The sequence below is a fragment of the Helianthus annuus genome, chromosome 12 (genome assembly GCF_002127325.2).
Source record: "Helianthus annuus cultivar XRQ/B chromosome 12, HanXRQr2.0-SUNRISE, whole genome shotgun sequence".
In the NCBI taxonomy this organism is placed as follows: Eukaryota; Viridiplantae; Streptophyta; class Magnoliopsida; order Asterales; family Asteraceae; genus Helianthus; species Helianthus annuus.
In genome coordinates, this window is record NC_035444.2 from 113,477,442 (window position 1) to 113,500,593 (window position 23,152).

The following is a 23,152-nucleotide window of genomic DNA, read 5'->3' on the forward strand; positions in this document are numbered from 1 at the left end:
ACCACCAAGTTTATGTATTAGACAGGTCTTTCACAATTAACTCATAAACATGCATAAACACACAATACACTTCATTGTATCAAAACGTTATAGTTCCATAGCCAATTATTTGTGCAAATAAACAACTAAACAATAAATGAACGTGCAATAAATGCGAAATAGAAATCTTGGAAATTCGAGTTGTCACAAATTAATCAATAACCAACCATAACCCTTCCCGTGATATCTCGATTGCCAACGGCACCAAGAACGTACGATTAAGACTAGAAATTGCAATATAGATTAACAAGTTACAAGCAATCAAACATACACCATGATATTCAAGCAACGCAAGTTATCATTCTAGAAATTCAGAAATAAAACACACAAAAGTTCAAGAAACCTTCACCTAAGATGATCACCGAAAAGTTTAGCCGGACATGGCTTGGTGAATCATCATCATAATCAAACAAATGTTCATACGAATCGAAAATACAAACCGGATGATACGAATTGTTCAAAACCCAAGTAAGCAGCCAAAATTCGCCCCCAAGATGATCCAAAACCGTCCAATGATGAGGAATGATGAAAAGACCCCATCAAACTAACTTAAATGTGGCAGTTACAAGTTTTCTCGCAGACTCCACCGTAAATTACGGCATCACCGTAATTTACGGTGAACATAAAAGTGTTACGGTGTGAATAGTCTGTGTTACGGTGGGAAACAAATGATTTTCAGGTCCACCGTAAATTATGGTGGGACCGTAATTTACGGTGGCAGCCTGAATCTTGTGGTTTGTTCTTCTGTTGCTCCACACCTCCAACCCGTTCGATTCGAGAACTTCTAAAGCTGCATTTTTCTCTCTTTAAACCTCCAAGCCATACCTGAGACATAGACAACCGTAGTTACCTAATTCAAGATAATTACGCACATAAATGGGGGATAAACTTGTGTTTTAGCATCATAAAGGGTTGTCCAATGGACCACCCGTCACATCCCCACATTTACCCGTTGCTTGTCCCAAGCAACTCATCAAAACAACTTCAAAACAGGTGATCAAATTAACCCAAGAAAAACATGCAATCTCTTTACTAACCCCCATTTAACACCCAAGCAATGCACCCCTCTCTAATTCTCTCCTCTCGGCTACAAGTGAAAACTAGCAAAGATAAGCTAGACACACACTAGGCAAACGGGTGGTTGCACAATCATAAGCTTGTACCTAAATCGATCATTCTCCTAACATGGGTCAAACATGAATGCAAATCAATGGGACTTCAAGGTTGTAACGCGGCTAGGTGTATAGGTAGGGAATGGAATATATATGAAGTAGCGAAAATTCGACCCGATCTTTTTATTACAAACATAAACAAACAAACAAGCAAACAAACTACTATATACAAGACAATTAAACTTCTTTTTTTTTCTTTTTTTCTTTTTTTTAATTGCTTTTCTATATATATATATATACTAGTCACGTACCCGCGCGATGCGGCGGGAGTGGCAATTTACAATAGTATAATTGTTTACCGTTAGTTTATCCGTCGTCTCGTAATATATTGTATAGTACTTAAGTTAGTTTTCTTATTCGTGATATGATGGCACTGGTTTTTCTGTTAGTTTATCGATTCTTTGGTGATCTTCTACAAGAAGAGTACAAAACAAGGAAGTAGATGTAATTAAAAACAAGAAGAGTTCAAAATAGTCAAGTAGCTGGACAAAACAATAAAAACAAAATGTGGGGAGTCTCTTGTATCTCTTCCTGTTTTACCAATACATCCGTTCGCTTATGACTTTCTTGCATCTTCTCCTCTACTGTACCAGATTTCAACACATAAAAAAAATGTTAGACACTTACAGTGATTTAAAATAGTAATTAAAAGGTAATTTCTGGAAGCAAATAAGGCACAACATCTACTAACTTACCTTCTTTTTGATAAGGATGCGATTAATTAATCACGCAACACTTCCTGGTAGACAACACTTCCTGGTAATTTCTGGAAGCAAATAAGGATGCGATTAATTGAAATACATAATGATAACATTAAAATACATGACTTAAGCCGAATATCATGACTTAGAGAAAAAAAAACACAAATCCTTAAAATATTGACATACATAATGATAACATTAAGTGAAAGCCAAACTAAATACTTGGTGAAACAATGGTCTCCACAAACACCGCACCCTTAAAACCTCGAAACCAAGTAACGGGATAAAAACATTCGAAGGGCTTCATATCCATTTCAATTGTAAACAACTTCCCTAATTTAGTCATCACAAACCAATTACCATTTGTCACATAATGTGTTATATCGCACCACAATGACAATGATATCGGGGGGATCGGAGGACATGATAAGTCCTTAATCCAGTAATCCCCTTGTAGCGTCCATAGGTCAATTGTCATCTCAAACATGCCAGTGCTAGCAAACATGTGAAGCTCATTTTTTACATTCACTAAAACACCTTGAACCATTCCTGTAGAAGGAACGGGTGGAAAGCTTATCTCCTTGAACTGCTCCGAATTAACATCAAAACAAATCACCACATTCGTACCTCCAACCCAACATTCGCAAACAGTGAAATATAGAGTACCACCACAAAATGTGCCAGCTGACCAATTGAAATGAGGGCTTAGGTACTCTTGTCTTGTTATGAAAGGAATACTTCTCCAAGAGTCTACTTCCCTAGAATAAACATAGACACCAAGTACACCACTCCTACGCTTTATATGCAAGACCTTGTAATCATCGTCAGCGTCAACGTACAAACCAATGGCATCAAGGTTATTTATATAGAATCCATGAGAATCAGGGGTTGACAAATGCTTGAAAGCAGTAGTTGTTGGATTCCAAAGAAGCAGCTTGTATGTATGATTCAAGCAAACACACAACAATCCGTTCAAATGTGAAAGTATTGAGACATCATTATTATGGTGATGGAATGGAAATGTAACTATGGAGCTTGGCCCATAGTCATTGGATTGAAAGATGATCGGATGAACAGAGCATGTTAGGTCGTCAATTAGTAGAACTCTCTGATTAGATGAAACTAATGAGCGAGAACAATGTATCCTTACGAAATCTTGTGTTGACAGTAACGCGTACCATTGCTTACATACACTCTTAGAACGACCTACATCCTTCGCTGGCACCCTCGTTAATATCTCAAACACGATTGTATGAACAGGAAGGTCAGCCATGGTTATACCTTCGTTTAACATAGACAATGATTATTTAGTTGTCCAATCTAAGAAGATTATAGTTAGGTGAAAAATACGTGTAAAGCAAGTAATATAACATACTTGTAATATCATATTATAAGATTAGACAAAGTAAAATATACTTCTACAATTACTTCAATATGAGGGGAAAAAAAAGCAAAATAAGAAACATCAAGAGAGACTTTAATATTCAACAACTAAACATATAACAACACCAAATGTTTCTAACTTAAACACAAACTTGGATAACGATCCATAATTTAAATATCCCGTGCCTCGACCATATCTGGTTCATACGTAATCGTACTCAACTCCGTAGACTTCAAAATATTAACTGAAATAACAAATAAAATATAACTTTTATTAAATTACATGAGCCATTAAATCTAACTAATTTTTAGAATGTTGATGTGTAAATCATAACATACTATCTGGTAGATGAACCAACTTGACACGCGATACATATATGATAGACTTTTGTTGCACGGCTCGAATGGTATGTATAACATCGGAAGGCTTCAGGGCGGACAAAAACATTTGTATTGTGTGACCACTGTATATTACGATTTTGGATTAAACTTCTGCTAATAATAATATTTACTTACATATAATGTAAATATTATGTTTGTAATATGTTAATAATAAATAATAACTTACGTCTTATCTCGAAGAGAAAGTTCAAAACAACATCGATCACGTTTGCCTTCTATTATTCTCCCAACCACATCTATAACAAAATCACCCAAATCGTATACACTATATTATACATACATATATAAACTTTTATATATTTAATAAAAAAATATAGATAGAGTGTCGGATATGTACCAACAATAATTTTTTGAGATCTCCTGTCATGCTTCAATTCTATAATGGAAGGGACCAACGGATATAAAATAGCACCCCTTGGAATCGTAAGCATAAGTGAAGAAAGCTTTGTATATTCGTTGATGACAATTTTTTTCTCGGACCAAACTAACACGTAATTCTGGTACTTTGGGTACTCATGATATTTGAGATTCTCAATTTGGAAATGATTTAAGGAAAAAAAACCACCCATCAATGCCGCGTCGTTATATATGTGTATCAAATGTTGTGGTACGAACGCAACAATTTTTTGTCTCTAAAAAGAAAAGAAATTTAGTGGTGGAAAAACGCTTACTCGTATAACACAAAGTAAATTAAAATAATGTTCTTACGTGTTGATCAAGAAAAATAACCACTAATCTCTTTTCATCCACGTCATGCCAAATAAACTCCACCTTAACAAAGATTATATTATACCATGCTCTATCATTTGTCAATGATGAAAATTCTTCAACGGAAAAATGATCAGACATATCCTATTAAGTGTTTAATGTTAGTTAACTAAAAAAATAAAAATTCCAGAAACTTAAATTTAAACTAAAACATGATTAAAATTAAACAACAACAAATTTAAATTTAAAGTAATACATAATTAAAACTTACATAATTAAGATTCAAACTAATTCGAGAAAAAAAAACTACAGGAAATGTAAAAGTTGTTCTAAGGTTCCCAAACCATTTCTTCATCCAATGGTGGTTCGTAAACCGCCCCAGGGTCAGTTTCATACCCTTCAGCCCAGCTCGGTAGTTCTTGTGTTTGACTGTGGTTTTCCACATAAGGGGGGTTTGAAGGTGGAGGATGCATAGGCAGTTTAGGAGTATTTGCCACCGGACGATGATACCCCTCCTCAATTTGTAGTCCACCAAATTGTAGTTGAGCGAATGTATAGTCATACGCCCAATTCAACTCTTCATCCGTCCAACCAAATGGATCATCGTGTTCAAGGTTTGTCACCGGATGAGGGTTTGACACCGGAGGTGGGTTTGACACCGGAGGTGGGTTTGACACCAGAGTTGGGTTTGTTGATCCTTGTGGTTCAATAGGAATTGGATAACCACCACCCATACCTCTCAATTGATATTTGTTTGGAGTGATTTATAAACTGAAAAATACAATTTTGATTGTATATAAAGATCAATTTTAAAGCAAATAAAAATAGTTTGATTAAAAGGCGTTTCCTTTTTACTACAGGAAGTGGCTGAGCTTGTACACAGGACACATTTACTCTGTTTAATTGGACGGGGACGATTGATTGATAGTGTTTGAGTTCTTAAGTGTTTGACCATAAAAAAAATTCAATATCAGTCAGTAAATCAAATCTGAGAGTTCATAATGCCCACCTAACTGAGCATGCTATTGATTCAATATGTTAAGCAATATAAGAATTCATAATGGCGACTCTTGTATGTATTTCGCAAAAAAAAGTAAACCCACCGTAACACCAACATATGTATACTTGTATATAAATATGTTGAAAAGTATACACACCATAACATCATTTCAGTTTTTAGTTTATCTCCAGTCACGGACATTTGTATGACAGCTCATATGTGTTGTAATCCTCCGGCTATACTTAAGTTAAAAGGCGTTTCCTTTTTACTACAGGAAGTGGCTGAGCTTGTACATAGGACACATTTACTCTGTTTTAATTGGACGGGGACGATTGATTGATAGTGCTTGTGATGATCCTTTAATTCAGGTTATTTTCTTAATCATTACTTATGTTATATATATATAGAAAAGAACAATATATATATGTATATATTAAATAAAAGATTTAACTGACTGTATAAAACGATTTAAAACGATTTAACTTTAGAAACAAATTAACAACTCAACAAAACACAAAGAAATTAGAACAAGAAATTAAAAACCTAAACGTTTAATGTGTCAAGTCCATTACAAAAAAACGTGTCAAATCTTTTTTCCATACTTTACACATACTTCACTTAGGTGAGTTGGTGACATTCTTTTTCAAAGATATTTTCATACAAGGAAAAGAACAATAACATATAACAACTAAAATAAATATTTTAACTTAATTATATGTATATGAAAGGTATGATTAATTGGTCGGGTAGATTAATAGCGGTGTATTAATGTTGTTATTTTTGTGACTATATGCATCGTTTGTGTGATTGTGTTTATCATGCAACTAAATAATGTAGTCACTGGTGTGGAGCTGGTTGCCAAAAAAACTCCAGTCACGCACATTTGTATGACAGCTCAGCCCATCAATAGACAACAGCCTTCTTTGATCCCTACCAACACATGATGTTCATTATTTCAGAAGTTGTGATTAGCGACTATAATTACATAAATAATTTGTGGTTTTAAATTTATTTTATGAAAATATTAGTGAGATAAATCATGTTCCAGCCCACTTAAACTTTTCATTGTTGCAAACTATGTGTGTGTTGGAAGGGGGTTGTATAACCTATTCCAGGCTATACAGTGTGGACAGTTAAATCCTTTTAATTGAACCCAAAAAAGAACGAACACTAATATATTTGATATACCTGAATTATTCTTTTTTATCAAAGAACGAACACTAATATATTTAATAAAAGAACGAACACTAATATATTTGATATACCAGAAGAGGGTGATTTTGCAATATGCATACCATAAACAGCAAACAGCAAATATGATAAATAAAGAAAAATATGAAACAGCAAACAGCAAATATGAAAGAAAGAAAAATAAAACCAACACATGAGTCACTGGTACATATCAACAGCCCAAAAAACAAAGAGGCAGTTAAACAATACAGATCAAAAAACCAAGAAATTTGGAAGAACTTACAATAATGCAAGAGGCAGATGTAAAAAGCCAACAAAAAATGTGAAACCTTGATGTGAGAGCCGAGGAACAACGCAAGATCCAGATGCAAAGAGTCAATATATTCTGAAATCGAAGTAAAATAGAAGTTGTTAGGTTGATGTTTTGAAGGTTTAATTGATGCAAGACTTAAAAGTAGGATTTAGTTCAACTGAGATAAACTTACAATGTGAAAGTTTAATTCGTCTGAGTTGAGTGATTGTATAGTGTTGAGCTTGATGAAGTATTTGTAGAGACTGAAGCAAGCATGCTCTCTTTCACAAAACAGTAAAATGTTGCTTTACAGCTGTAGATGTAAAAGCAGCAGTCAGTTGAGTGTAGTTGAGGGTTTGTGTACTTATAGACACTGAACCAAGCAAGAGACAACAGTAAAATCTTGGATACTGATATGACTTGGTTGTTGAAAAGGTTGACATGTAAAGAAGTGGTAAGTAGTAAAAAAACAAAAAGGACAACAGTCAAAGAAAAGCTACTGACATGACTTGCTTTTTGAATTGTCTTTGGATTATAAGTTGAAGTTGGATTCTAACTAAACACACTTCACATCCAATACAAATATAACACACATAAGAAACCAAAACAGACCATCATGCTTCATGGTTAAAATAGAATAACAAAGTTAGTTTCTTTAAATACAAAAAAAGACCATTATAAAGCACACAAACTATATAGCTTTTAACCTAGATTCTTATTTCAAAATTCGAAACAACAGTAAAACAAAGCCAGTTGAATTTTTATAATATTTCAAATCTGCATAATCAAAACATAAAAACACATATAACTAATTATATCTCCACACACAAAATCTTTAATTTTTCCCCTAAATCCCCTAAAGAATCAAGCTTAAAAATACAAATATAACACACATAAGAAACCAAAACAGACCATCATGCTTCATGGTTAAAATAGAATAACAAAGTTAGTTTCTTTAAATACAAAAAAGACCATTATAAAGCACACAAATTATATAGACTACCAAAGTAATTGGATCAAACCAATCCTAAAAAAACAAAGTAACAGCAAACGGGTCAAACACTTACAAACGGGTCGATCCAATTCCTACTATGTTTATATCTAACGGGTCAAACAATAAATTAGCTAAAAAAATGTGGCAAGCAAGTCAAATAGGTCGACAGCCGTGCAAAGTGTACTTTTAGTACATAAAATTTTTGAATCAGTTTAATCAAAGTAGTATATTATAATAATGATACAAAATCTGTGCTTATATTGGACACCCTAATTATTTATCAAAACCATTCGAAACGTGTTTTGGGTCGACCTGCCCGTAGTTTTGGCCCGTTACACAGCCCGCCTAACCGGCCAAGCACCTAGCATGAAGCAATGAGAAAAAGAGCAAAAATCATACCTACTCCCATTGATGTGGGAAAGTTGTTCACCACAAGCAACTTGAAAAGATAGATTGAAATTACTACCTGCAGGAGAAGGGGCAAGAAACAAAAAGCTCATGAACAAATAAATACGTTATACGATGACAACAGGAAAGATGCATTAAATATTAAGTAAATAAAATCGGTAAATACCTTAAAAAACAAACTCCAGTCGCTTCCTTCTGCCAAGATTCTAGCTACATTACCTACTTCATTCCTTATTCAATTGAGCCGCACCAAGTTCGACGGTTGAAGCGTGTTAAGCAAACTTCAACCTACAAACCGTAGAGCTGCACAATAAGAGTGTCACATTTCGTATAATTCATTGAAAATTAAAAACTGAAAACAAATTATGTGTTTGAACTTTAAACAAAGAGATGGGGTCTCACTTGACTGTCAATGTAGCACCGTATATCCTTCCATAGTCCTGTTGTTTTAAACTTCTCCTGAAATGATGTCGAAATTCCCATTTAATACAAAATTCAATGATTTTTAAAACCTTTAAACGTAAAAAACAAAATCAATTACCCCTAAACCATGTGGGGAATCAGATCGAGATGGCTAGTAGTCGAATCAGCAATTGGATCAAACCAATCCTAAAAAAACAAAGTAACAGCAAAACTACTTTTAATTAGAGAGATTCAAATTTAAATCATATTAAGCGATGACTATTTGGTATGTGCATGCACTCACCATAACTCCCATGTTGAGGCTGTCCGCCAGCCGATTCCTGTATGCTTCCTTCGCCGGTGAGCTTGCAATCGGATTCTCCTTACAAACAAAACCATAATTCAGTAACCGATTAGATCAAACAAAAAGCCCTAATTATGAAACATAAATTACGTTTTCGTATAATTCATTGAAAATTAAAAACTGAAAACAAATTATGTGTTTGAACTTTAAACAAAGAGATGGGGTCTCACTTGACTGTCAATGTAGCACCGTATATCCTTCCATAGTCCTGTTGTTTTAAACTTCTCCTGAAATGATGTCGAAATTCCCATTTAATACAAAATTCAATGATTTTTAAAACCTTTAAACGTCAAAAACAAAATCAATTACCCCTAAACCATGTGGGGAATCAGATCGAGATGGCTAGTAGTCGAATCAGCAATTGGATCAAACCAATCCTAAAAAAACAAAGTAACAGCAAAACTACTTTTAATTAGAGAGATTCAAATTTAAATCATATTAAGCGATGACTATTTGGTATGTGCATGCACTCACCATAACTCCCATGTTGAGGCTGTCCGCCAGCCGATTCCTGTATGCTTCCTTCGCCGGTGAGCTTGCAATCGGATTCTCCTTACAAACAAAACCATAATTCAGTAACCGATTAGATCAAACAAAAAGCCCTAATTATGAAACAGAAATTACGTTTTCGTATAATTCATTGAAAATTAAAAACTGAAAACAAATTATGTGTTTGAACTTTAAACAAAGAGATGGGGTCTCACTTGACTGTCAATGTAGCACCGTATATCCTTCCATAGTCCTGTTGTTTTAAACTTCTCCTGAAATGATGTCGAAATTCCCATTTAATACAAAATTCAATGATTTTTAAAACCTTTAAACGTCAAAAACAAAATCAATTACCCCTAAACCATGTGGGGAATCAGATCGAGATGGCTAGTAGTCGAATCAGCAATTGGATCAAACCAATCCTAAAAAAACAAAGTAACAGCAAAACTACTTTTAATTAGAGAGATTCAAATTTAAATCATATTAAGCGATGACTATTTGGTATGTGCATGCACTCACCATAACTCCCATGTTGAGGCTGTCCGCCAGCCGATTCCTGTATGCTTCCTTCGCCGGTGAGCTTGCAATCGGATTCTCCTTACAAACAAAACCATAATTCAGTAACCGATTAGATCAAACAAAAAGCCCTAATTATGAAACAGAAATTACGTTTTCGTATAATTCATTGAAAATTAAAAACTGAAAACAAATTATGTGTTTGAACTTTAAACAAAGAGATGGGGTCTCACTTGACTGTCAATGTAGCACCGTATATCCTTCCATAGTCCTGTTGTTTTAAACTTCTCCTGAAATGATGTCGAAATTCCCATTTAATACAAAATTCAATGATTTTTAAAACCTTTAAACGTCAAAAACAAAATCAATTACCCCTAAACCATGTGGGGAATCAGATCGAGATGGCTAGTAGTCGAATCAGCAATTGGATCAAACCAATCCTAAAAAAACAAAGTAACAGCAAAACTACTTTTAATTAGAGAGATTCAAATTTAAATCATATTAAGCGATGACTATTTGGTATGTGCATGCACTCACCATAACTCCCATGTTGAGGCTGTCCGCCAGCCGATTCCTGTATGCTTCCTTCGCCGGTGAGCTTGCAATCGGATTCTCCTTACAAACAAAACCATAATTCAGTAACCGATTAGATCAAACAAAAAGCCCTAATTATGAAACAGAAATTACGTTTTCGTATAATTCATTGAAAATTAAAAACTGAAAACAAATTATGTGTTTGAACTTTAAACAAAGAGATGGGTCTCACTTGACTGTCAATGTAGCACCGTATATCCTTCCATAGTCCTGTTGTTTTAAACTTCTCCTGAAATGATGTCGAAATTCCCATTTAATACAAAATTCAATGATTTTTAAAACCTTTAAACGTCAAAAACAAAATCAATTACCCCTAAACCATGTGGGGAATCAGATCGAGATGGCTAGTAGTCGAATCAGCAATTGGATCAAACCAATCCTAAAAAAACAAAGTAACAGCAAAACTACTTTTAATTAGAGAGATTCAAATTTAAATCATATTAAGCGATGACTATTTGGTATGTGCATGCACTCACCATAACTCCCATGTTGAGGCTGTCCGCCAGCCGATTCCTGTATGCTTCCTTCGCCGGTGAGCTTGCAATCGGATTCTCCTTACAAACAAAACCATAATTCAGTAACCGATTAGATCAAACAAAAAGCCCTAATTATGAAACAGAAATTACGTTTTCGTATAATTCATTGAAAATTAAAAACTGAAAACAAATTATGTGTTTGAACTTTAAACAAAGAGATGGGGTCTCACTTGACTGTCAATGTAGCACCGTATATCCTTCCATAGTCCTGTTGTTTTAAACTTCTCCTGAAATGATGTCGAAATTCCCATTTAATACAAAATTCAATGATTTTTAAAACCTTTAAACGTCAAAAACAAAATCAATTACCCCTAAACCATGTGGGGAATCAGATCGAGATGGCTAGTAGTCGAATCAGCAATTGGATCAAACCAATCCTAAAAAAACAAAGTAACAGCAAAACTACTTTTAATTAGAGAGATTCAAATTTAAATCATATTAAGCGATGACTATTTGGTATGTGCATGCACTCACCATAACTCCCATGTTGAGGCTGTCCGCCAGCCGATTCCTGTATGCTTCCTTCGCCGGTGAGCTTGCAATCGGATTCTCCTTACAAACAAAACCATAATTCAGTAACCGATTAGATCAAACAAAAAGCCCTAATTATGAAACAGAAATTATGTTTTCGTATAATTCATTGAAAATTAAAAACTGAAAACAAATTATGTGTTTGAACTTTAAACAAAGAGATGGGGTCTCACTTGACTGTCAATGTAGCACCGTATATCCTTCCATAGTCCTGTTGTTTTAAACTTCTCCTGAAATGATGTCGAAATTCCCATTTAATACAAAATTCAATGATTTTTAAAACCTTTAAACGTCAAAAACAAAATCAATTACCCCTAAACCATGTGGGGAATCAGATCGAGATGGCTAGTAGTCGAATCAGCAATTGGATCAAACCAATCCTAAAAAAACAAAGTAACAGCAAAACTACTTTTAATTAGAGAGATTCAAATTTAAATCATATTAAGCGATGACTATTTGGTATGTGCATGCACTCACCATAACTCCCATGTTGAGGCTGTCCGCCAGCCGATTCCTGTATGCTTCCTTCGCCGGTGAGCTTGCAATCGGATTCTCCTTACAAACAAAACCATAATTCAGTAACCGATTAGATCAAACAAAAAGCCCTAATTATGAAACAGAAATTACGTTTTCGTATAATTCATTGAAAATTAAAAACTGAAAACAAATTATGTGTTTGAACTTTAAACAAAGAGATGGGGTCTCACTTGACTGTCAATGTAGCACCGTATATCCTTCCATAGTCCTGTTGTTTTAAACTTCTCCTGAAATGATGTCGAAATTCCCATTTAATACAAAATTCAATGATTTTTAAAACCTTTAAACGTCAAAAACAAAATCAATTACCCCTAAACCATGTGGGGAATCAGATCGAGATGGCTAGTAGTCGAATCAGCAATTGGATCAAACCAATCCTAAAAAAACAAAGTAACAGCAAAACTACTTTTAATTAGAGAGATTCAAATTTAAATCATATTAAGCGATGACTATTTGGTATGTGCATGCACTCACCATAACTCCCATGTTGAGGCTGTCCGCCAGCCGATTCCTGTATGCTTCCTTCGCCGGTGAGCTTGCAATCGGATTCTCCTTACAAACAAAACCATAATTCAGTAACCGATTAGATCAAACAAAAAGCCCTAATTATGAAACAGAAATTACGTTTTCGTATAATTCATTGAAAATTAAAAACTGAAAACAAATTATGTGTTTGAACTTTAAACAAAGAGATGGGGTCTCACTTGACTGTCAATGTAGCACCGTATATCCTTCCATAGTCCTGTTGTTTTAAACTTCTCCTGAAATGATGTCGAAATTCCCATTTAATACAAAATTCAATGATTTTTAAAACCTTTAAACGTCAAAAACAAAATCAATTACCCCTAAACCATGTGGGGAATCAGATCGAGATGGCTAGTAGTCGAATCAGCAATTGGATCAAACCAATCCTAAAAAAACAAAGTAACAGCAAAACTACTTTTAATTAGAGAGATTCAAATTTAAATCATATTAAGCGATGACTATTTGGTATGTGCATGCACTCACCATAACTCCCATGTTGAGGCTGTCCGCCAGCCGATTCCTGTATGCTTCCTTCGCCGGTGAGCTTGCAATCGGATTCTCCTTACAAACAAAACCATAATTCAGTAACCGATTAGATCAAACAAAAAGCCCTAATTATGAAACAGAAATTACGTTTTCGTATAATTCATTGAAAATTAAAAACTGAAAACAAATTATGTGTTTGAACTTTAAACAAAGAGATGGGGTCTCACTTGACTGTCAATGTAGCACCGTATATCCTTCCATAGTCCTGTTGTTTTAAACTTCTCCTGAAATGATGTCGAAATTCCCATTTAATACAAAATTCAATGATTTTTAAAACCTTTAAACGTCAAAAACAAAATCAATTACCCCTAAACCATGTGGGGAATCAGATCGAGATGGCTAGTAGTCGAATCAGCAATTGGATCAAACCAATCCTAAAAAAACAAAGTAACAGCAAAACTACTTTTAATTAGAGAGATTCAAATTTAAATCATATTAAGCGATGACTATTTGGTATGTGCATGCACTCACCATAACTCCCATGTTGAGGCTGTCCGCCAGCCGATTCCTGTATGCTTCCTTCGCCGGTGAGCTTGCAATCGGATTCTCCTTACAAACAAAACCATAATTCAGTAACCGATTAGATCAAACAAAAAGCCCTAATTATGAAACAGAAATTACGTTTTCTCTATAAATCTCACAGAACATTAAAATAATCACAAAACCAACACAGATCTAAAAGTATTATCACACATCTAAAAGTATTATCATAGATCTAAAAGAATTATCACAGATTCACAGATCTAAAAGTATTATCACAGATCTAAAAGTATTAAAACAGATCTAAAAGTATTATCACAGATCTGACAAAGCCCTAATGCAAGAAATTAAAATTGGTCCATTCACAGATCTGACAAAGCCCTAATTATCAAACAAAAAGCCCTAATGTTGATCCATTCACAGAATATTAAAATAATCACAAAACCAACACAGATCTAAAAGTATTATCACAGATCTAAAAGTATTATCACAGATCTAAAAGTATTATCACAAATCTAAAAGTATTAAAACAGATCTAAAAGTATTATCACAGATCTGACAAAGATTAAAAAAAAAACGTACAAAATAGGGTTAAAAACATGACCTGTTCCATGGATGAAAGGGGAGAAGACGGTGATGGCAAAGACAGGTTCCATGGATGAGCGGTGGAGGTGCGGTGGAGGTGCGGTGGAGGTGCTTCAGTTATGCGGTGGAGGTGCTTCAGTTATGCGGTGGAGGATCTAGGGTTTAGAAAGTGAAAGAAATGTGGAGCGGCGGATGAAATTGTGGTTGTAAACTGTGATAATACGAATATATTGGATCCATCAAACAAAAACCGGGTCAAGTAGATCCGCTAAGATCCGCGTGGTATCATCAGGTGTTGAAAACAAGTTTTCAACACTTGTGCTTAAGAGGTTTGTACAATGGGCTTTAAAGAGTTGTAAAGTGGCAAAAGACCATTCTATCCTTCCTATATGCTTTATAAAGTAGTACAGATATATATATATATATATATATATATATATATATATATATACATATTTTCAAACAACCATACAATCAAGCATTAACCATATCTACTTCAAACTAACAAACTACTAATACTATCACTTAACACTATAAGACCGGGTCAAATTTGGGTAAACTTTTAAGTAAGTAGTTAAGGGGAACAAATGATAAGCTTTAAAGGCACAAAATGGGCAACTAAATGTCCAAACCCCCGCCCCTCTCACTACCAAGCTCATATATATAATTAATGAGGTCCAACCCCCCAAATCCCACACTCGCACACACTATGACGAGGCTTTCCTAAATGCCCTTATCCTTTCTACATTCATGTTTAACTAAGGACTCAAATCGCATTCAAGCACAAGTTCTAATGCACCCCCACCCGTAGCCACTCTCATCGAAGACAATCATTATTTATGTACAAGTGTGGCTACAACTCTCACCAAGAATGAAAAAGGTATCAAGGGTTGCCGGTGCATTATTTGGGGCTAAATTAGGGCGTTCAACTTTTCACATCGTTTCGCTAGGCTCAAAAATTTTCAAAAACTCCAAAAATTCCCCCCATCCCCACACTTGGGATACATTGACCCCAATGTATGGTTTTGGGAGGCTTTGATCACTAACTCAATCAACATCAACAAAAGCCTTTTTTTACTCAAACCCCAAATTTCTTTTTTTTGTATTTTTCTTTTTATATTTTTTTTATGCTTTTCTTCTTTTTTTTTAAAACACGACATCACCAACCAACACCAACCCAACAAATCAAAACAAACATACACCACCCATCCTCCCAACCATAATCAACATAAAACCACAAATATGTACAAACTATACAAAAGAGAGAGTACCACCTGATTAATAGTAGCGCGGTCCTGGAGGTCCAAAGATGGATGACATCATGTCATTCCACTCTCCAAATTCGAATGTGCCGCTGCTACTCCCTGCTTGTTGTTGCGCTCCCTCCTGTTGCCTTGGGTCAAGCCATTGAGAATGGTGAAGTGGTGGAGTCGGATATGAGATGCTACCATCATAAGGCGGTAATGAGGCATAGTCCACATGTTGTGGATCCTCAACAACCGGCCTTCCGGCATGCCAATCCGCATGCATCCGCCTCACTTGATCATCCTGATATCTATTATTAGTGTCCACTTCTCTAGAGTATGCGAAGGTACGGTTCCATGCCTCTTGGCGATCGAAGCTATGTTTTAACGACCGCTCTATACTTGCGCTATTCCTCGTATTTTGATCGAACAACGACCTCTCCGACCCCGACCATGTATCAAAAACAGATGCCGGCGGACGTTGACTTTCAATTACCTCTTGCATTGTACCACTATAAGCCCACCCCGGCTCATAAGATTGTTGCGCATAGTCATAGAACATACCACCGTGACCTCCACCGTAACCCCCTTGACCAACATTTTCACCACCATGCGGCTCGTCCGCATAGTCCTCGTCTCCACTTGGAACTACTTCTTCATCACTTTCCGGCTCATCCGGCTCTCCCGGTAACAACTCTCGTGCACCCAACTTTAATGCCCTCCACCTTTGACCTTCCGACTTCAACTTATGATAACGTTCCGACTGAGTATACGTCCAAACATTCCCCAACCTATCCAATGTAAAAGGCTGGTGCCTTTTTGTCAAACCTCGATCTTCGGATGTTATCACCTTCTGTTGTTTCATCAATCCCGTAATTATTCGACAATACGGGACGATGTCTCTTCCATACTTATTCCGGCTGATCCATAAGTGATGCATGATAAGGTAACGTATCGGGAAACGTGGAGCCCCATGCATCAACGAATAAAGAACAGGTATCTCCGGATACCTCACCAGTTCCTTGTCTCCCCTTCTTGGAATGACATTGAGAAGGCAGATTGTATGCAACAATTTAGCTTCTATCTTCAAATTCTTCCGGTATAGAATACCACTGTATCTACCGGGTAAAAACAATGCTGCCAACATATCATTCCATCGAACATGCTTTTCCGGTTTAAGCAATAGGTCATCAAGTGTGGGAACCATGTACTCACGAGATGGGAGACTGTCATACTTCCCAAGCTTCTTCAGTGTGTCATATGACATCTCCACCGGTACCCCATGTACCTCTCCAATCAACTTCATCTGTGACGGCTTGTTAAAGTTGTGACATTTCAAGGTTGCCATCCACTCTTGTATCTCTGTCATGAACAGGTTACTCTTGTCTTTGTCGAAGCATTTAAGCGCCCCCTCCCAACCTAGAGCGCGAAATTTAGCGAACACCCCGAACTAGCCAAATTGAGGCTCATCAACTTCTTTTTCACAAATGAAAGCGGCTGCCTTGTTCTTCAACTTATTCATGCAATCATGGTGAAGTGTTGGCTGCCAAACCTCGGGTTGATCATCCAAAGACCCCGAGTTCCACACCGGCTTATCACTCGGATCTAACTCCATTTCCTCTTCGCCTTCACTTTCGCTTTCACTTACTCTACCCATATACTGCCTCTTTCTTGGTTGTTGTTCCTTTTGTTTGCCCTTGCCTTTTGATGAAGATGAACTCGATCCCGCTTATTCCTTTGTCCTAGCCATTTCCTGCACACATGAGACAAGCAACAAAAGCAAACACCAAATTAAACCCTCTTTTCCAAAACATCCCCACACTTGCTTGTTATCATGGTTGTAGATGTTAGTGAACCAAAAGTATATCAAGAATTTTTCAAAAATCGGGCATGGTGTCTCTACAATGTAGAACATCCCAAAAGTTCACTACTTTAATCACAAATCCTACATCTACAACCAAAACCATGTTCAAATAATCACTTTCATAATCATATCTAAGAACAAGCAAGTGGGCATGAGCAAGTAACCTAAATCACCTTACTTTTCACAATGTAGCACCAAAATATAACAAAATAAGCTTTCATACCTTTGTTTCAAGATGGAAGAGTTCTTGTGAAACCAAAAACTCCAAAACCCCCAAATAATCTCGAACTAGGGTTTGAGATTCATACCCAAAACAGTGTTTTCTCCTAAATCTCTCGTCAAAATCAACAAGCTTGTGAAAAATTAGCCAAGTTAGACTAAAATTTCACTTGATTTGGGCAAAAATTGAAGGAATTATGAAAGATTGAAGGTAGAAGAGCTATGGAGGTTGTGGTGGGTCTTGAGAAGAAGAAGATGATGGTGATGGAAGAATGTAGAATGAAAAGAATATGTGTGGCTGGGGTTAACTCACGTGACTTTTCGTTTTTATGTTTTTTTTATATACAAGCGGACCCCAAACGTAGGACGCAAAAAATCTCCACACCGTAAATTACGGTCTCACCGTAATTTACGGTGAGACCTGGACATGTGTTCTTCGCCGTAAGTCAGTAGACTTCTACCGTAAAACCCAAACATTTCCAACTTACGGTCTGACCATAATTTACGGTGAACACTAAACATCAATTATCCATCGTAACTCAGTAGAGTTGTACCGTAAAGCCCAAAAGATTTTAACAACCACCGTAATTTACGGCCATACCGTAATTTACGGTGGACACTAGGCATCTTTGCTTTGCCAAAAATTGAGGTTTTTTATGTGAAAATTTTTAGATTTTTTTTTCTTCGATTTTTTATGTTTTTTAATTTTTTCAAAACTTGTAAAAATTACCCTACCCCCTCAAAAATCCCGTGTTGTCCTCAACACAATGTAAGAGCAATTCGTGACCCGAACATCCCCACACTTGTTTCGAACACGGACTTCGAGGAACTATGGCAATTGTGCAAATTATACAAAACAAAACAAAACAAAATACTACTATATACACTACCGAACCTGGGCCTCTCATGGTTGTTCCTCATCGACCGGGCGCAAGATGTAGCCCGCTTTGTCAAGCTCCAAGTTGTTGATGTCATTTCCCTCCAAGTACGGCTTCAAGCGGCGACCGTTCACCGTTTGTTGTTTCAATGTTTGCTCGTCTTGGATATCTACATCACCAAATCTCCCAACTCTTCGAATAACATACGGACCCATCCATTTGCTTTTAAGCTTGCCCGCGAACATTTTCAATCTCGAGTTGTACAACCAAACTTTCTGCCCCACTTCGAACGTTTTCTTTCGCAATTTCGCATCATGCACTTTCTTGAGTTTATCTTTATAAGCCGATGCACATTCGTACGCCTCATCTCGAATCTCTTCTATCTCGCACAATTGCAACTTTCTCAACTTACCCGCCTCATCGTAATCCGCGTTGACTGTCTTGATCGCCCAATCTGCCCGATGCGCCAACTCCATTGGCAAATGACAACCCTTACCATACACCATCCGGTAAGGTGTTGTGCCAATAGGAGTCTTGTAGGCCGTTCGGTATGCCCACAAAGCATCATCTAACTTACTCGACCAATCCTTTCTATCCGTTCTTACCGTCTTCATGAGAATCTCTATGATTTGACGATTGGACACTTCGACTTGTCCACTCGTTTGCGGATGGTAAGGTGTGGCAACTCGATGGTTCACGCTATACCTCTTCAATAATTTCCCAAAGTTGAAGTTCTTGAAATGCGAACCACCATCGCTTATAATAACCCGCGGGATTCCAAAGCGAGAAAAGATGTTGGATTGAACAAATTTACAAACAACCGAATGGTCGTTCGTTCGTGTTGCAATAGCCTCAATCCACTTCGAGACATAATCCACCGCCACCAAAATGTAAAGAAAGCCATTCGAATTCGGGAATGGACCCATAAAGTCTATACCCCATACATCAAATATCTCTACAACCAAGATTGGTTGTAATGGCATCTCATCCCTTTTCGATATGCTTCCCATCTTTTGACAATTTATACAATTTCTGGCGAATTCAATTGCATCCTTGAAAATGGTGGGCCAATAAAACCCACAAGAAAGAACCCGATAGCCTGTTTTGTGCCCACTAAAATGACCCCCGCAAGCGAACGAATGGGCATGAGTCAAGATTTCCAACACTTCCGTCTCGGGCACACACCTCCGTATAACTTGATCCGGTCCGATCTTGAAGAGATCCGGCTCATCCCAAATGTATTGCTTCACTTGGACCATGAATTGTTGTCAACGCTTTTTGGTCCAATGAGTTGGAATGGCACCCGTGGCTAAATAGTTGACATAATGAGCATACCACGGTGCAACGAAAGTGGAAACGGCTAAAAGTTGCTCATCGGGGAAACTTTCATTGATTTCACTCACATCATCGGTCCCTTCCACCGGAATCCGAGACAAATGATCTGCTACTACATTCTCACTTCCCTTCTTGTCTCGGATCTCTAGATCGAACTCTTGTAATAATAAGACCCACCGAATCAAACGTGGCTTCGCATCCTTTTTCTCCATCAAGTACCGGACCGCACTATGATCCGAACAAACCACTACCTTGCTTCCCCAAATATACGAGCGAAACTTATCCAAGGCATACACCACCGCTAGTAATTCCTTCTCGGTTGTGGTGTAGTTAAGTTGTGCTTCGGATAAAGTTTTGCTTGCATAGTAAATAACCACCGGTTTCTTGTCAACCCGTTGACCCAAAACTGCACCAATAGTGGTGTCGCTCGCATCACACATTATCTCGAACGGCTTTGACCAATCGGGTGGTTGCAAAATAGGCGCCTTGACCAAGTGTTCCTTCAAAACAGTGAAAGCTTGCATACACTCGTTAGTGAAATCAAATGGGATATCTTTTAATAACAAGTTGCATAAGGGTTTGGTGATAACACTAAAACCCTTAATGAAACGTCTATAAAAACCCGCGTGTCCCAAGAATGACCTTACACCCTTAACATTTTTAGGAGGTGGCAAAGATGATATTACCCGTATCTTTGCCTTATCCACCTCCATCCCCCTTTCAGAAATCACATGGCCCAACACAATGCCCTCTTGCACCATGAAATGACTTTTCTCCCAACTTAGCACTAAATTTTTCTCAACGCACCTTTTTAAAACCTTTTGTAATTCGTTGAGACAAGCATCAAAAGTGGTGCCAAAAATGGAGAAGTCATCCATAAATACTTCGAGCGACTCTCCAACCATGTCCGAGAATATACTCATCATACATCGTTGGAAGGTTGCCGGAGCATTGCACAAGCCAAATGGCATTCGCCTAAAGGCAAAGGTGCCATATGGACATGTGAAAGTGGTCTTGTGTTGGTCATCCGGGTGTATGGCGATTTGATTGTAACCCGAATACCCATCTAAAAAGCAATAATATTTTTGACCCGACGATTTCTCAATAATTTGGTCAATGAAAGGTAGCGGGAAATGGTCCTTAGAAGTGGCGGCATTCAATTTTCGGTAGTCAATACATACACGCCACCCGATAACCGGTCGGGTGGCAATTTGTTCACCACTTTCATCCTTGACTACTTGAATGCCGGCCTTCTTAGGCACAACTTGGGTGGGACTCACCCAAGCACTATCCGAAATCGGATAGATGATTCCCGCATCCAACCATTTAATTACCTCCTTTTTAACTGCCTCCCTTAGGTTCGGGTTCAACCGCCTTTGAGCTTCTCGTGTCGGTTTGGCATCTTCGGTCGTGATGATTTTATGCATGACAATGGATGGACTAATTCCTTTGAGGTCGGCAATCGTCCATCCAATAGCACCCTTGTTCTCCTTTAAAACTTCCATCAATGCTTGCTCTTGTGCCAACTCCAAATTAGAGGCAATAATGACCGGTAAGGTGTCATTATCCCCTAAGAATACATACTTCAAATGGTTCGGCAAGTCTTTGAGCTCCAACTTTGGTGGTTCCTCCAATGATGGTTTTGTACCCGAATCGATCTCCACCGGTAGACCCTCGAATTGGTGGGTCCATGGTGGTCTACCTTCTTTCAATGCCATAGCATCTTGTGCTTCCTCTTCAACTCGGAGTGCATAAGCATGTACCTGTTCAGAAAAGTCACACAGGCAAATATCCAAACCATCCTCCTCATACTCATGCGGGTTGCATCCATCTACTATGTCTGCCATGAAACACTCATCAACACCGTTAGCATTAGAATTGTTAGTAAAAACATTCAAACGCATTTTTCTATTTCCAAAAGCCATATCAACTGTACCAAATCTACAATCAATAATAGCATGTGCGGTGCTTAAAAATGGCCGACCCAAGATTATATTTTGTTGTTGCTTAGGGTCCGCCGATGAGTAATCCAAGACTAAGAAGTCCACCGGGTAATAAAACTCATCAATTTTCACAATTACATTTTGAACCATACCCCGAGGCAACTTATGAGACAAATCGGCCAAAACAACCGTTGTCTCCACCCTTGCTAACGGACCAAAGTCATATTGGTCATATAAGCCCCCCGGTAAAATGCTAACTCCGGCTCCAAGATCTAGCAACGCCTTAGCCATTTGAAAATTACCAACTTGTACATTAATCAATGGCGTGCCCGGATCTTGGAGCTTAGGAGGAAGCTCCCCATTTAAAACCGCACTCACTTGCCCGGTTAAATCTACCCGCTTAGGCACTTTCTTCTTGTTTTGCCTTTTTTGTGTACATAATTCTTTTAAGAATTTTGCATAAGCGGGGACTTGTTTTATTGCATCGAGGAGTGGGAGATTTATTTTTACTTGTTTAAACATGAGCCACATCTCCTCTTTTTGAGGACCTCTCGACACAATAAAATTTTTCTTTCCCTGGTCAAGTAAGGCCGATGGAAACGGGACTTGACTCGGTTCACCCTCAACTTTGTCATTCTTTTCATTTTCACCCAAACCCGGTTTTTTAACACTTGTTTCTTTTGGTTTAACCGGTGAAATTTCATCATCACTTTCAATTTCCGTGACATCCTCAACTACCCCCTCAACCAATTCGGGTGACAAATTGGCTTTAAATTCCTTCTCACTTCTTAAAACACTAACATGATTAATATTAACATTACCTCATGACGAACCATGTGAAGGGTTTACCTTAGTGTCGCTTGGAAGTTGACCCTTACCTTTCTTCAACTCCGCCACATCGGTTGCTAATTGACCCATTTGGGTTGTTAGTGATTGGATGCTTTTATCACGAACCTCATCCTTTTGCATTCGCACTTCATCAAGTTGGTTCCGTTTTTGCATCTCCAATTGCATGCTTTTTAGCATCTCCATCACCTCGTTTCCACCCGAAGACCCCCCTTGTTCTTGACCCGTTTGGTATTGCTTTTGATAACCTTGGTTATTTCCGCCTCGGTACCCACCTTGGTTATTGTAAGATTGGCGTGAACCAAAGTTACCTTGGCTACCTTGAAAATTTGGGTTTGCTTGATTTGAAGGGTTCCCATATCTAAAATTCGGGTGGTTTCTCAACTCGGGGTGGTAGGTATTAGATTTCATGTTGTTGTAGTTCCTAC

The 23,152-nt window shown here is 37.4% G+C and overlaps 1 protein-coding gene and 10 long non-coding RNA genes across 11 annotated transcripts; all 11 read right to left on the bottom strand.

The window, feature by feature from the left end:
• Positions 1–2,126: 2,126 nt before the first annotated feature.
• Positions 2,127–3,185, bottom strand: LOC110893234 (putative F-box only protein 15). The gene has a single exon (XM_022140350.1). The coding sequence runs from the start codon at positions 3,183–3,185 to the stop codon at positions 2,127–2,129; it is 1,059 nt and encodes a 352-aa protein (XP_021996042.1).
• Positions 3,186–8,508: 5,323 nt separating this feature from the next.
• On the bottom strand, positions 8,509–9,131 carry LOC110896945. Its single transcript, XR_002568302.2, has 4 exons — positions 8,997–9,131; positions 8,832–8,899; positions 8,693–8,749; positions 8,509–8,593 (listed from the first exon to the last, which is right to left on the bottom strand). It is a non-coding gene; the product is annotated as an uncharacterized LOC110896945 (long non-coding RNA).
• Positions 9,132–9,224: 93 nt separating this feature from the next.
• Positions 9,225–9,680, bottom strand: LOC110896944. The gene is made up of 3 exons (XR_002568301.2): positions 9,531–9,680; positions 9,366–9,433; positions 9,225–9,283 (listed from the first exon to the last, which is right to left on the bottom strand). It is a non-coding gene; the product is annotated as an uncharacterized LOC110896944 (long non-coding RNA).
• Positions 9,681–9,758: 78 nt separating this feature from the next.
• Positions 9,759–10,214, bottom strand: LOC110896943. The gene is made up of 3 exons (XR_002568300.2): positions 10,065–10,214; positions 9,900–9,967; positions 9,759–9,817 (listed from the first exon to the last, which is right to left on the bottom strand). It is a non-coding gene; the product is annotated as an uncharacterized LOC110896943 (long non-coding RNA).
• Positions 10,215–10,292: 78 nt separating this feature from the next.
• On the bottom strand, positions 10,293–10,748 carry LOC110896941. The gene is made up of 3 exons (XR_002568299.2): positions 10,599–10,748; positions 10,434–10,501; positions 10,293–10,351 (listed from the first exon to the last, which is right to left on the bottom strand). It is a non-coding gene; the product is annotated as an uncharacterized LOC110896941 (long non-coding RNA).
• Positions 10,749–10,825: 77 nt separating this feature from the next.
• Positions 10,826–11,281, bottom strand: LOC110896940. Its single transcript, XR_002568298.2, has 3 exons — positions 11,132–11,281; positions 10,967–11,034; positions 10,826–10,884 (listed from the first exon to the last, which is right to left on the bottom strand). It is a non-coding gene; the product is annotated as an uncharacterized LOC110896940 (long non-coding RNA).
• A 78-nt stretch (positions 11,282–11,359) lies between these two features.
• Positions 11,360–11,812, bottom strand: LOC110896939. The gene is made up of 3 exons (XR_002568297.2): positions 11,666–11,812; positions 11,501–11,568; positions 11,360–11,418 (listed from the first exon to the last, which is right to left on the bottom strand). It is a non-coding gene; the product is annotated as an uncharacterized LOC110896939 (long non-coding RNA).
• An 81-nt stretch (positions 11,813–11,893) lies between these two features.
• LOC110896938 lies at positions 11,894–12,349 on the bottom strand. Its single transcript, XR_002568296.2, has 3 exons — positions 12,200–12,349; positions 12,035–12,102; positions 11,894–11,952 (listed from the first exon to the last, which is right to left on the bottom strand). It is a non-coding gene; the product is annotated as an uncharacterized LOC110896938 (long non-coding RNA).
• Positions 12,350–12,427: 78 nt separating this feature from the next.
• Positions 12,428–12,883, bottom strand: LOC110896937. The gene is made up of 3 exons (XR_002568295.2): positions 12,734–12,883; positions 12,569–12,636; positions 12,428–12,486 (listed from the first exon to the last, which is right to left on the bottom strand). It is a non-coding gene; the product is annotated as an uncharacterized LOC110896937 (long non-coding RNA).
• A 78-nt stretch (positions 12,884–12,961) lies between these two features.
• Positions 12,962–13,417, bottom strand: LOC110896936. The gene is made up of 3 exons (XR_002568294.2): positions 13,268–13,417; positions 13,103–13,170; positions 12,962–13,020 (listed from the first exon to the last, which is right to left on the bottom strand). It is a non-coding gene; the product is annotated as an uncharacterized LOC110896936 (long non-coding RNA).
• A 78-nt stretch (positions 13,418–13,495) lies between these two features.
• Positions 13,496–14,250, bottom strand: LOC110896935. The gene is made up of 3 exons (XR_002568293.2): positions 13,802–14,250; positions 13,637–13,704; positions 13,496–13,554 (listed from the first exon to the last, which is right to left on the bottom strand). It is a non-coding gene; the product is annotated as an uncharacterized LOC110896935 (long non-coding RNA).
• Between the last annotated feature and the right edge of the window lie 8,902 nt (positions 14,251–23,152).

Excerpts from the sequence above, each read along its gene's own strand:
- LOC110893234 (XM_022140350.1), bottom strand. The coding sequence starts at position 3,185 with ATGGCTGACCTTCCTGTTCATACAATCGTGTTTGAGATATTAACGAGG.